Source organism: Triticum dicoccoides, chromosome 4B, assembly GCF_002162155.2.
Source record: "Triticum dicoccoides isolate Atlit2015 ecotype Zavitan chromosome 4B, WEW_v2.0, whole genome shotgun sequence".
NCBI classification, from domain to species: Eukaryota; Viridiplantae; Streptophyta; class Magnoliopsida; order Poales; family Poaceae; genus Triticum; species Triticum dicoccoides.
This window is the reverse complement of record NC_041387.1, coordinates 2,449,811-2,464,331: the sequence shown is the minus strand read 5'-3', so window position 1 is coordinate 2,464,331 and position 14,521 is coordinate 2,449,811. Positions and strand designations below refer to the sequence as shown.

Sequence of the window (14,521 nt, the reverse complement as noted above, 5' to 3'; positions counted from 1 at the left end):
AATCATCACTTTCTACTGTCTGTAAGGACTACTTCTGTAATTAAGTCTCTATATATAGCTCAGCTCTTTCATTGAATGTATATATAATTAACCTCACTATATTATGCAGATTGAAGATCGCCGAATTGAACAAAAGACAAATCGGTGATATTGAGTTCATTAACACAAATCTCATAGATGAATGGAATGTTAGACATTTTGCCAAACAAACCGAGGCCAACTTGCTACGATCATTACTTCGAAATCAAAACAAAGATACAATACTCTTTCCTTACGAATTCCAGTGAGTGTTACTATCTTATGCATATTCGGTTTCCCTTATTACTCGAGGTTATAGTAATGTAATTGATAAGTTATGCATGCCTGCACAGCTTCCACTTTATTCTGCTAGAGATTAAGCTTGAGCACGGACTAGTAACCGTCATAGACTCGAAATGAAAAAATCCCGAGGAGTATGCGACCATGACTAAAAGGCTCGAGAACTATGTTCAATCGATCATTATCGCACCATATCAGCAACTTTGTTCATTTCCTGATATCAAGTAATTGTTTCCTTTGTCTGGCAGGGTTTGGAAAAAGTTCACCGCAGAAGCTCCGGGACTGCCGGCGGAGCTGCAATTTAAACACTCGAAAGTAAGTACTACTAGCTAGTTCCGCGCATCTCCCATTGATTCTAGCTAGTTTCGTCAATACCATTTAGCATGCTTGCTTATTAGTTTGAATGACCTCTATTTCTTGTAAAGTGGTTGTGGTAGGAACCCGGGAATAATTACTGTGGATACTACATTTGCGAGTTCATCTGCCACACGACCTGTGAGCGGGGCTACTCCAAAAAATAATATTAACTGTGTAAGCAATAATATTCACAGTTTTATTTTATTACCATCATTTGTGTTGAGTTTCATTCATATATATGGATTGACCCCCTTCTTCAAATTAGATGTTTCAGATGCGGGATGAACTCCTACCACAAGATCGCATACAAGCAATTCAAGAGGAATTGGCGGGATTCTTTCTTGACCACGTCATCGACAAAGACGGAGAATACCATGTGGAACTTGAGTTCAGATGTTAGGGGATTCTAAGAGATCTTATATTATATATATGTAGCCAGTAGCGTCAGATAGATATATGAAAACTTGTTGTTCGACCAATCTCTCGGAGAAGGAGAGGTCAATCACTTCTTTATGTATATGTTCATGACGGTCTTCTGTACTTAATGGTTTCCTTCATTTGCTTAATAGCTAGCTAGCGTGTCGAGTCCTCTCTATACGTATAGTACGTAGCATCGACCAAGCACGGAGATAAGAGAAGACACTTCTCTCTATTAGCTAGCTAACACAATATATGAAGCCCCTCAATTAACCCTACAAAAATCCCAAAAAACCCCAACCCCCCCTTAAAAAAAAACCCCAGCCCCTAAGCTGCTGATGCGTGGATGCCCACCAACCGGGACAAAAAGGCCCTCCTGTCTAGGCAAGTCGCAGCGGCTACGTGGAGTCCCATCTGTCCCGGTTCGTAGGCGAACCGGGACTAAAGGTATTGGGCTTTAGTACCGACACTTTAGTCTCGGTTCGGGAACAGGGACAAATGGGCCTTATGAACCGGGACAAATGGGGCTTTTTCTACTAGTGAAAGTTCATGAATTTAAGAAAATATTCATGAATTTTAGAAGTTAACGGAATCAAGAAAATCTTCCCGGTTTGAAAATAGTTCATGAATTTTAAAATTAATAGAAAATGAAAAAAAAAACTAAAAGAAATAAAAAAATAAAAAAGAAGAAAAGCGAAACAAACAAAACACGCAAAAGAGAAAACCACAAAATTTCAAAACTCTTAATTTTCAAATGATTTTCAGAAATAGTTTATCTTTCGAAATGTTAGGAAATTTTAAAAATTTCATGTTTAAAAATTTTTGTTCATAAAATATTTGTACTATAGCAAAAAGTGAGTTGCTCTAATGGAGTGCCATCATAAGGCGGTGACGTGAAGTTTAATGTGACGTGGCCATCATAAGAATAAAAGTGAGATGCTCTGATGGAATGCCATCACATAGAGAGTGCTTGGTATGCTTTATTTCCTTAGTTCTCAATTTTGAATTGGTAGTATAGCAAAAATAGTCCGGATAACCCATGCCTTTTTAATGGAAAGTTCGTCCATGACTAATGAAAGTTTCAGTTTTTGACTTTGCCCTAAATAACCACATTCAATATCCATTTATACCAACGATGTGATGTCATCTAGTGAGCATTTCTTTCTAGCATGGGCCAACAAACTGCACCAGGAGATTATGCAATGGACGGTTAATGTTCCTAGGAAACTATGAGATGTATCATGCTATGATACTATAATCCACCCATACATATTCATATTCCTTTTGTAAAATACCAATGTGTGGTTGTGAAAAGTTTCGATCTGTTTTTATTAGACCTTAAGACAGGTGTGTATAATTATTTACATAATCCCTGCTGCGATTACTTCCATACTTATTCAGTTGGTACATATATTATGTTAACACAACATATGGACCAAATTTCGAGATTCTAATAACTACCGAATATAGCCATTAAATTTGCGCAATGGACAGAATTTAAAAATTGTCACTGATATCATTTATTTGTTGATATATAGGTCCCTTGCAGAAGAAGGATAAAAGTAAGGTGAATGTCAAAAGTAGGTCAGAACGAAAATGTTCGCTACTTAGACATGTAAGTTTCTGGAAGATGACCACCTGTTGGTGCTAGAGTTATTGTGTTATGGTTGACAAGAAAACCAAACTTATAGTTCTTCTGTACTTATAGCTTATTCTTATATCTTTAGTTCTTCTGCCTTTCAACAGTCAGTACCGAGCCATTTTTATGGAGCCATATTTATTACTTCTGGTGGTCAGGGATAACTGAAAATCTCTTTCAATATCGTGCCTAGTATTCAGCCATTTTCCTTCTTTTTGCTTTGCTTCACTGTGTTTGTTTCGATGGAGTCTATGCTACCCTACAACATCAAGATGAAAACAAAGAATTATAGTTTGGAGCAGCCCTGCATATGGTTGTTGTGGTTTTTCCACTGTGCTTTTAAAATGGAACATGACATCAGCCAATGTTATATATCAGGGTTGTAAACCTATTAATTTTGGGAGGACATTCTAAGTGGAAAGTATGGAGAGGTTCTGAGTGTTGCAAAGTAAAGTTGCTATTGTGCCAGCCTAGGGGATGTAGTCCACAGTGAATCTCTCAGCTCGATGAGTTGATAGTATATTTACATCTAGGAAAAAGTATATTTTTCGTCCCTCTATTTTTTCAAAAGTATAGAAATAGTCCCTTAACTTCAAAACCAGCAAAACTCAGTCCCTCAACTATCAAAACCAGCAAAAGTTAGTCCCTCAACTATCAAAACCAGATAAGTTTAGTCCCTCGTGCGATTGTGGGTGGTTTTCCGCCAACATGGAGTGGTATACTGTAAAAACTGAGGAGCAGGGGAAGCTGTGCGTTGCCGAGGGCCCTTGTCGCGCTCCCCACTCCGCCGTCTCGCCGGTGCACAAGCAGAGCAGTAGCACCACGCGTCTGTCGAGCCGGCTGCGCCATATGCCTGTTAGACTTTGCCGATGGCGCGACCATCCGGGTTCCAGCCTGATGGACGCCGAGAGGTGGCTTGCAGCGCTGGCGTGATGTGGTCCGCTCGTAGTAGACACGCAGCACGTCGATGCACTCGCACGTACGCAGCAAACGCACCGGCCAGAAGCGCATCAGGAGAGCTTTGCTTTATACGCGACCTGATTGATGAGCTAGTACGGGGCTAGCTTTACACAAAAATATCACAGCAGGAAGAACTACATTAGCTAGTACACCAGCGACGGACATTGCTCATCCCACTCGTCATGCCGCGTAGCCAGTTACTGAGCTGCCGTCGCTTATGGTGGCACCGCACTTCGTCCGGCCGAGTCGCCTGGAGCCTATTCGCTGCCCGCCGCCGGCGCTGTTGCGTGATGTCGGCTGCCATTAAGAATTAAAGTGAACAAAAATGGGTGGATGAGGTGGGCCCACACTAGCCAGCTAAGTCAAAACCACTTTCGTCCGAAGGAAACAACTCGTTGTGACATGAGGGACTAAATTTATCCGGTTTTGAAAGTTGAGGGACTAAAGGTTGCTGGTTTTCTAATTGAGGGTCCATTTCTATACTTTCGAAAGAATTGAGGGACGAAAAATATACTTCTCCCTTACATCTAATAATGAAGTTAAGCTTTTCAGCAGTATTTATGAGTGAAAGTATTCTGGTGTATACCAGCTTGTCATGGTTGTCGTGGTTATTCTGGTTACCAAATTTCTGGACAAATAGTTTCAAAGGATATCTTTTCCGTTGTCCTATGGTAGATATATTTGGCCTCGTATTTCATGCATTGTTTGCTTTGTGATTATTATTCCCAAAATTTAAATAAAATTAGTTGTTAAAGAGCAGGGAAATCACCACCTACGTGGCCATCGGCAGCGCCTGGTTACAGATCAGGACATGGGGGCGAGGTCTTCACCACTGAGGTCTAATAACGGGGAAGGAGGATGGTGGGAGGAATGAGAAGCGAAGCCAAAGCTAAGATAAGGTTGTATGCACGACACGAGTGGTGACAGTGGTTCTGTCGGCCGCCGCGGTGGGGTGGACCTGCTATGAAGAGGGAGGAGTTCGGCGGCATGAGTGGGAAGGAGCAAAACAACCTTGCTTCGTTATTGAGGAATTCCGTGTGGTTTTGTTCTTCCTTTCCCTTTTGTTGCTCCTCGATTTCGTATGATTCTTGGTTCCTATGCTCATGTTGCAGGTCGATTCCTTATTTGTGCCTGTGGGGATTGCACGTCTTGTTCCATCTGTTTTTTTGTATTTGTATTTGGCAGGATCACCTTTTGACCAATGACTAAAATTAAAATGTCACCCATCCAGTTTACTCAAGAACTTGAATGTTGTGTTTGCTGTGACTTATTGACAATTCCTTTGGTTTTTGCTACACAGGAGTGAAGATGGAAAATGTACTGATTTGTGTTTCATCCCATGTTCTTGTAGATGGTTGGATTCTTCTGGCTTTGGGTTAGAATATAACAAAAGATTTTCATATTTGGTTCCTGGATGGCTGGTACATAAATCGGATTTTTTGGTAAAATATGTCTTGCTCGAGGATGCATTAATGTAATGAGAGCAAGTAGCAACGAGACTCGAGGATGCATTAATATTCACAGGAATGTAGATTATTATGTACAGAAATGATTGCTATATACGTAATATTCTTGATTATGCATGGAGATGCCATCTAAGTATCAACGTTTGTATCATTCATCGGCAATTAAACGCCAAATGGTTCTCTAGTAGTTCCAATACTTGGACTGCTTTGGCTTTTTGCGCCATGGGCGTAACGGGTCATCTAGTTATATTACCAGCTAGTCAGACCGAAAGGCATTCCATTGCAATTCTGGTTTAGCAGATAGTCAGGCCCAAAGGCATCCCATTACATGGATGAATAAGTATGAATTACAGACCTCGAAAGGACTACAACCCATATAAATCGTACTAAGTTCCATTGAATGCATTTGACTGATTTTTAGACCACAAATTAATCCGAGTAGTACAAGCACCATGATCAATCAAGCTGTTGCTAGCTTGGTAGGTGCCATTGGAATGCATCTGACTAATTTTCTGACGACCAATTATTTTTGGTACTATGATACGATGAAAATACCATTATATTAATCGAGCTGCAGCTTGGTAGGTGCCTTGGGAACGCACACGACTCAGTTTTAGATCATCAATTATTTATCCTCCTACGGCACCTACCATGATTGCTCCCACCCGATAAGCCACTTGTTCTATATACATACTCCCTATATTTCTAAATATAAGTCTTTTTAAAGATTTCCATACGGACTATATATATATATATATATATATATATATATATATATATATATATATATATATATATATATAGAAAAGGACGATGACCCCCGGCCTCTGCATCTGGTCGATGCATACATCCACTTTATTAATTATTCTCACAAGACCTTACAAAGCCATACAACAGCAAGACAAAAGCCACCGTTTAAGCAACAGCTGTCGCTACACCTATCCAATTGATGAAGTGGCGCAGATAGTCTGGGCCTAATACCAAACAGACATCGCAGCCAAACCTAAACATCTAAGACCTGAGGTCCCAACCAGGACGCCTGCCGGGTATGGGGCACCTACCAGTCCAGCACACTCCTCAACCAGGACGCCTGCTGGGTATGAGGCCGCCGCAGCCACCTGCCACCAATCCATCTTCAGAGCTGTACTATTGCGTGTCAGGTCTCTCTGCTATCGACCCCACCACTACATATGGAGTAAAATAAGTAAAAGGACTTATATTTAGAAATACAGGGAGTAGTTACTAGGATTGAAGACGGTTGTGTCTCTCTTGCTGCCATCATGTGAAGAATTGCTACTGAGATCGTGCCAAAAATGAGTGGACAGACTAATTAGCAGCAACAACTACACATGGATCATGTGTTTTGATCACATATGGTTTTTACTACCATGTTATTATTTTGTATATAAGACACTTAAGGGCATCCTTCTCCCTTTTGGGGGCATTGTTGAAGAGTCTCTGCTCGGAGTGGGAGCAGTGCTGGTGGCAGTTGGCTTGGCTGGATCATTTTCCATGATTTGGTGGTGCGGTTGAGTGTCGGTCTGGTCAAAAGTTTTGTGGTCGACAGGGGTCGATGCCGGAGACAATGGTGCCCATGGGCGCCGTTTCGCTTCTTGAAAGCATTTCTGAAGACCTCGCTCTCAATCTCTTTGTATGGTCATCATGTTACGTGGTGGTGGGCGTCGGTGTTGAGTTGTTATTTTTCTTCTTCTGATTTTTCTTATTGCCGTTGTGGTTTTCGGTCTAGTTTTCCTTATAAACCGAGTCACTCTGATTTTTTTTTTGCGTTTTCCTATTGATAAGAATATGCAGGAATACCCTGCCATAGGATAAGCTTTTGGCAAAGAAAAAGCACAAAGAACAAAAATCTTGATCGACATAGATTTATGTAGATGTCTAGATATGTATGCAAATCATTTGGTACACGGGAGGGGGGAGGGCTCTAGACCAAACGATCCCCGCTACTATGTAGGCAACGAAAGGTGGTGGTGGATATCATATCACTGGACCCCACATATCATTGATATACGATTGGGCGGACAACCTAGCTAGTCACCGCCCAAACATGAGAGAGAGTTAAAAAGGTGACTGAACCGGACCATCAAATTTCGTCTCCATACTTCTGGGTTGTCCGCAAATCCTCATGTCCAGACCTTATATGGTGAGGTTATGAGGGCTCACGAACGCGCCCGGTTGTTCTGCCATGAAGGACACAACCCACTTTGGGCCACGTTTTCCTTTCTTTCTTTTCTTTCGCTCCATATCTCCACCACCACATGCGTGTGACCGGAAATATAAGGGACAAAATGAGGATCATAGCTTCATGCATGGATAAATAGGGGCTCAAAACGGACATGTTCGGACACTGACCGGACGCGCCCGCTGACGTTGAAGCGACCAAATTTGCTATCCAGCTGTAGATTCCATCAGTTTCATAACAACTGACAGCCCTGGATATCCTCACACAATGGTAGTATTCTCTCCATTTTCATTTACACCGCATATTAGCTTTGACTGAAACCAAACTTTATAAAGTTTGATCAAATTTATAGAGAACAATATGAATATTCACCGCAAAAAATTTATATGATGTGAAAATATATGTAATGATGAATCCAATAATATAAATTTGCTGGTGTATATGTTGATATATTGTTCTACAAACTTGTTGAACTTATATAAGTTGGACTTTAGACAAACCTAATATGAGGAGTAAATAAAAACGAAAGGAGTATATAGGACATAAGCATTTAATAGTGTTTGATTGTGGACATCATCACAACCATCTCCCAGCTCCCATCGGTAGAGAGCCCATCTGTATTGGACCATGATGTACAAGTGACAGTGAGGGGGGCATCCAAATAAATGCCGAAGCCACCAGCCAACTATGCGGGCACGGAAAGGTACAAAAGATGTACAACAAAGTTTAGTCTAGCCTGCAAACCAACCTGTGGTTGGATGGTTAGAGGGACTGTGGTATCCGCAGCCCACCAGGGTTCAAGTCCTGGTGCTCGCATTTATTTCTGGATTTATTTCAGAATTTCCGACAATGCGCATTCAATGGGAGGAGACGTTCCCGTTGACGACGAGGGTGGCTACTGCGACTTCGTAAATTTCAAGATGATATGCCGACTTAGTCTTTCGGAGGTGCTCATAGGGGTAGGGTGTGCGTATGTGCGTTTATAGGGGTGAGTGTATGCGCGTGTATATGAGCGCTTGCGTCTATACTATGTTCAAAAAAGGTTTAGTCTAGCTTTCTTCGTTGGATAGAAACATTTTCATCCCGTTCCCCTCCCCACGTCACACTCTAGTGACCACGCGTAACCGTAGCTCGCCACCACCCTCCCCTCCTTTTTTTCAAAACTTGCAATTTATTCATCTTCAAGCATGATAGTATAATGAACACCAGAAATAATAAAAAAATGCATCCAGATCCGTAGACCACATAGCGACGACTACAAACACTTATGCGAGCCAAAGACGCACCGCCGTCATTGCCCCTCCCTCACCGGAGCCGGACAAAACTTGTTGTAGATAGTCGGGAAGCCGTCGTGCTAAAGCTTCATAGGACAAGCTCGGCAGAACAACAACCGTCACCGATGAAGAGTATCGTAGATCGGAAGGATCCAACCTGAAGAAACACAAACGTTGTTATGACTAGAGAGGAACAGGTCAGAGCAAATCCACGAAGGATATATCCGCCGCAGACACACCTCCAAATGCCCACCGACGATACTAGACACACCACTGGGACAGGGGCTAGGCAGGAAGAACCTTATTCTATCTTCAGGGAGCCGCCGCTGTCTCGTCTTCCTGAGCATGACACAAACCCTAAATGACTTGAAGGAACATACAAAAATAGAGACATCCCATCCTCACGGGCCAGGATCCATCGCGTCACCATGGCCCTTAGGCTACCGGAAACGAGGCGGACCGGTGGCGGTGCTGGCGGGAGACAGAGGAACCCTAAGCTTTTCATGGGGGAGGAGGCTCTGTTTTTGTTGAAAGTGGTGGATCTCATAGGTAGCCGAGACAGAGGAACCCCTCTCCTCTTGGTCCTACCCCGTCGCCATCCCTGTGAGGAACCGTCGGGCAATGCATGCTCGCATAGGTAGCCGTGGGACCCGTTTCGTCTCTGCTCTGTCCATGGGCTGGCGTGGGACGACTCCAGGGGTTGAGGCGTTGGGTTGCCATTGGGCCCATTGAAGGGACAACAATCATGCAGGGCAGTGTCGTCCTTGCCTCGCGACGGTGCGGCGGGGACCTGATGCTGAATAGTGGTGCGGCTGCTGCAAGGAACGCCTCCTTGGTGGATGTGTGTTGGCCGGCCTCCAGACAGATCATGTCCGATTTTCTGTTCGGTCTTCGGTTCCTCCGTTTTTATGCCCACCCCTCTGTTTGCTCGGACTCGGCAGCAACGACGCTTCACGCTGTCACGCTTTCGGAGGCGTCTTATGGATCCCATGCATGCTCGGTAAGGCATTAGTGAGGTGTTAGTCTTGTTCTAGGCTTCATGCATGTTGTATCTTTGAATATGCTTTGTAAGAGGATTTTCTCACCACGTTGTATTTTTATGTCGTATACTTTGGTGTGTTGCTTTATATATAAAGCGACGGAAAGCCTGTTTTGGGACTCTTCTTCGTTGCGCGCACATATGAGTAAAGCCTAAAGCCACCCTACACATGAGATCCGATGGCATATAGAGGGGGACACGGCCTTTTCTTTTCTTGGTAATATGTGTGTCATTTATATAATAACAAACACTGATCTGAAAAAATTGGAAAGACTATAGAACTCTAGCCTTTGCATATAAAGGATCACAAGCCAAGAAAGGAAAACATAATCCATACCAAAGAATCTTTGGAACTTGACGTCAACGTTTGTCACCAGCCTCCAGAACCACCGCAGCAGCCACCAAAATAAAAGGCGACATACCACATATCCAATCAAGCACGATGCGGCTCTATCGCAGATATGTGGATTTTACAGACATTCAAAGTAGATTACCAAAGGAGAAAACCACTGCCATTGAGAACATCTGGCAAGCACAACACCTTAGACATGACATCGAACATCAGACCTGGCATCTCCGCTGGATGATGATGTCAGATAAGGAGATCTTATTTCAGCCGCAAATCACGAACCGAACACATGATCCATCGTCTTCCAGTTGTATTCGATGTAGACCACTATGATTCTACTCTTGCACTATTTCCCGAGCTCCATGCCAATGATGGAGAAAACACCGTCGCAATGGTGGAGCCTGGGGACACGGGTTCATTATATGGATGCCGTCGCCGCCACACCATCTCCTCCTGAACAGACTAGCAACCAGACCCAACATCCACCAACAAGCAGTCCTAAAACCTAAAGCTACATCATCACTAGCTGCACCCCGGGGCACCAAATCCTCACTCTTATATGTACCCATTCGCTAGCGCTGGCCACACATGCACACTGGAGTACGGGACTAACCAAGTAAAGCACGCCAGCCTAGCTAGCTAGCTCATGGCCCCCCTCCCCGCCCTCTTGCTCGCGTCGGCTCTCCTCCTTGCTGGTTCGGCCTTGTTCAACCGCTACGACGCCGGAAGCGGCGGCACAACCACCACCACGCATCTGCATTTCTATATGCATGATGATTACACTGGCCTGCGCCCCACAGCGATGCGCATCGTGTCCGGGCGGTCCCTTGGCACGCCGGCCGTGAGCGACAACACCAACAGTACGGTGCCATCCACGAGCGCACCACGGCAGTTCGGTGACATCGTGGCGCTGAACAACGCGCTGACGGAGGGCCCTGGCGGCGGCAGCGCATGGGTGGGCACGGCCCAGGGTTTCGCTGTGCGCGTGTCGGAGGGCGGCGTTGTCTCTGACCTCAGCATGCACCTTGTGCTGGGCGCCGGCGAGTACAGTGGCAGTTCGCTGGCGGTTAAGGGGCGCATCGACACGGAACTGGCGGTGCGCGAGTCGATGATTATCGGCGGCACTGGCCAGTTCCGATTGGCGCGGGGGTACATGCTCAGCAAGAGTTACGACTACAGCCTCGCCTCGGGCGGCGTCGTGGAGATTGACCTCTACGTGCAGGTGCAGCACGACTAGCTAGCCGCATCGTCGGTTACCGTCTATCTGTTTGTTTTGTTATGATTAGCTTTGGTCGTGGAGATTGACTTCTACGTGCAGGTGCAGTTCCTACCGTGTTTGTTTTGTTACCATCAGTATGTTTACACCACAGTTGGTAATAATAAAGTGCATTGTTCAAAAAATCTTCCGATTCAGCGATTTATCGTTCGGTTTGTCGCTATGGGGTGACCGATAAAATTATGGCTTATCTTCACCATTTATTATTTGGGCCTATTTATCACTTTCACAAGCGATTTAACAGGAATCTACCGATAAATCGGCCCTATTCGTAACATTATGTTTGCAAAAACAATGTTTATTTGTGTTTTTGGACCTTATTTTGCAAGAAGTACTATTGTCCTATTCTTTTATCATTATAAGAGGATTCAGAGTCTAGGAATCAAGGTAACACTTCTGTTCAATATTGTTTTGGTGTTGAATATAACATATTTTCTTAATTTCTTTTGCGAATAGAATATAGCATATTTTAGTGTTGGAAAACTGAGATTTGCAAAAAATGATTGATTAATAGTCGATTGATATAATCAATTAATCTTCTGATTTCCAATTAATCTCTAATACCCAACGATAAGCGACATCCACAACGTTGATAAAATGGTTTTGTCGTCTGAGGTGAAAAATGTAGTGATATTTGGGTTTGCTTTAGCCGGCCCAGCAGTCTAGCTACCTATTTTACTTGACACAGAGCTGGACCTTAATTTGCCTATTGTGGACAGAAATAGAATTATAAGAATGCATGTGAGGAATATACATTATACTACAACACATTGCGTCATCAAGATTCGAGGCACACTGGCTCCCTATAACGACCAGTGACGGATCTAGGGATGTGGTAGTGGAAAAGTATGAGTGCGTCAGCTGTTGTACGGCAGCAAGTTGGTCATGTTTGTTAGCTCCCAGTCTTGCTCGCTGACCACTCATCTAACATATCATCATTCGAAGAGAAAAGATATTTTGTATTATCTAAAACAAGACCATATACACAACAATACATTGATTGGTTATATATGGGCGAATCACCTTTCCGTATACTTTAGAGCATCTCCAACAGTGGCACGCACGCGTGGGGCGGATTCGCGCGTTCCAGCGGACTCAGAAAATTCAGGTGCGCGGGAAAGGATCGCAGGCGCGCTAGTTCTGGCGCGCGGCGTCTAGCGCGCGTTATAAAACCCAGCACCCGCCATGAGCCCTCCCACCGCTGTCCGCCTCGCCACGCGCACTCTCCCCGCTCTTTCTCGCCTCTGCCTCCGTCGGCGCTGCACCACCATGGCACCGAGCCGCCGGGAAACTTCAGGCTACCGCGGCGCCCGCACGCGCCCCTCCGGATCATCCTCCACTGAGATCCGGTTGGGCGAGATGCGCATCGGCCTCGGCACTTTTGACACCACCCATGAGGCCGCCCGCGCGTACGACGTGGCGGCGTGGCGCCTCCGGCAGCCTCTTAGGGACATGAACTTCCCCGAGGTCGCTACGCGGGAGCGGGCGCAGGAGCTCGCGCCTCCCCCGCGGCTTGTCACCGAAGAGGATCGTTGCGACAGCCGGAGGCGCCAGCTCTATCTCGGCATCGCCGAGATGGACGATGAAGCCATGACGCAGTGGCGCCGACGCTTCCCGCAGGACATCATCAACGAGCGCAAATTCTACGCGCAAAGGAGGGCGGAGAGGGAGGAAAGGAGGGTGGAGTGAGCCGTCTATCGCGAAGACAGGCGAACGCGGAAGGTGTCCGATCAATTCAACATCGAGGTAGGAGCAGCGTCGACCTGGGACTCGGATGACGATCGGCATCTTGACGCCTTCATTGAGACGTCGGAGGAGGACATCACCGAAGCGGAATCGGAGTCGGAGGAGGAGGAGGAGGACGAGTAGTAATCGTACTCGGAGTAGATGAACTATATATGTTGAATTAGCTACATATCTTTTTTTATTATGTATCGTTTTAATCTACCTATGCTATCTTTTTTGCATACATATGTGTATCGCGCGCTGTATTTTTCGTGCTTCTGCTGGAGCGGCGCGCGCGCGCAATTTTTTGCAGCAGCCGCTGGAGTCAGCACTTTACAGCGCACGGAAAGTTGTTATTTTCAGCGCTGTAAACATATTTAATTAGCGCGCCACCTGGTTGCATGCATGTTGGAGATGTTCTTAGAGAGTAAAAACACATGGATAAAAGACTGCCTAAACATGTGATGCAGGCAAAATTGTACTCTACTCTAATTTCTCTGTCTGTTTTATATCAGTGAAATGTTTTGAAATGCGAAATGAATGCGAAAGCCCGTGTGTATGGGAGGGTGATGTACAAGTGGCAATAATTCATGATGAGGGGGCATCCAAATAAATGCGAAAGCCACCGGCCAACTATCCATGCACGGAAAAGGTACGAAACACGTACAACAAGGTTTAGTGTAGCCTTCTTCGTTTGATGGAAGGATTACCATCGCTTTCCCATCCGCACGTCGCAATCGAGGGCAACCGTAGCTCGCCACCACCCTCCCCTCTCCTCCTGGCCCTCCTCCCTCGCAATCCCAATGAGGAACCGCCGGCAATGCCGCTCGGCGTAAGTTGCGGTGAGACCGTTTTCCTCTCTGCTTCATCCACAGGTGGAGGTGCTGTGTTGGCATGGGGCCCAATGGCGGGACAATGATCATGCGGGGCGATGTCGTCCTTGCCCAGCGGCGACCACAAGCTGAATGGTGGTGCCGCCGCTGCGAGGAAATCCTCCTTGTCAGGATGTGTGTTCTTAGTTAGCTACTCCCTTTGTACACTAATGTAAGCCGTTCTTAACTGCAAAAACGTCTTACATTAGTGCACAAAGGTAGTATTAGTTATTCTAAATTGAAGATGCTGATAATTACATACGACGTCGAACAAAGCAACCTTGTATATTTTTTTTGGAAAAACATTACAATCTATTCCTCTTCAATAATGGTAGTATAACGAATCATAGAAAGAATAAAAATTACATCCAGACGCGTAGACCACCTAGCGACAACTACAAAAACTGAAGCGAGCTGTAGGCGCGTCGCTGTCATCGCGCCTCCCTCGTTGGAGCCGGCAAACCTTGTTGTAGTAGACTGTTAGAAGGGAGAGAGAGGATTTGGTGGAATAGTTGTTGTATTGCTTGAGCCTCGTGGGCATATAAATAGGAGTACATGATCTACTTGGAGTACAAGACAAGCCAGAATACTTCCTAGTTTATCCTATGTTTCCTAATACAATCACGTTA

At 45.0% G+C, this 14,521-nt stretch overlaps 1 protein-coding gene across 1 annotated transcript; it reads left to right on the top strand.

Moving 5' to 3' along the window:
* The first annotated feature begins 10,540 nt into the window (after positions 1-10,540).
* Positions 10,541-11,414, top strand: LOC119293139 (dirigent protein 1-like). The gene has a single exon (XM_037571698.1). It carries the CDS (start codon positions 10,666-10,668, stop codon positions 11,254-11,256), a length of 591 nt encoding a protein of 196 aa, XP_037427595.1. The 5' UTR covers positions 10,541-10,665; the 3' UTR covers positions 11,257-11,414.
* The last annotated feature ends 3,107 nt before the right edge of the window (positions 11,415-14,521 follow it).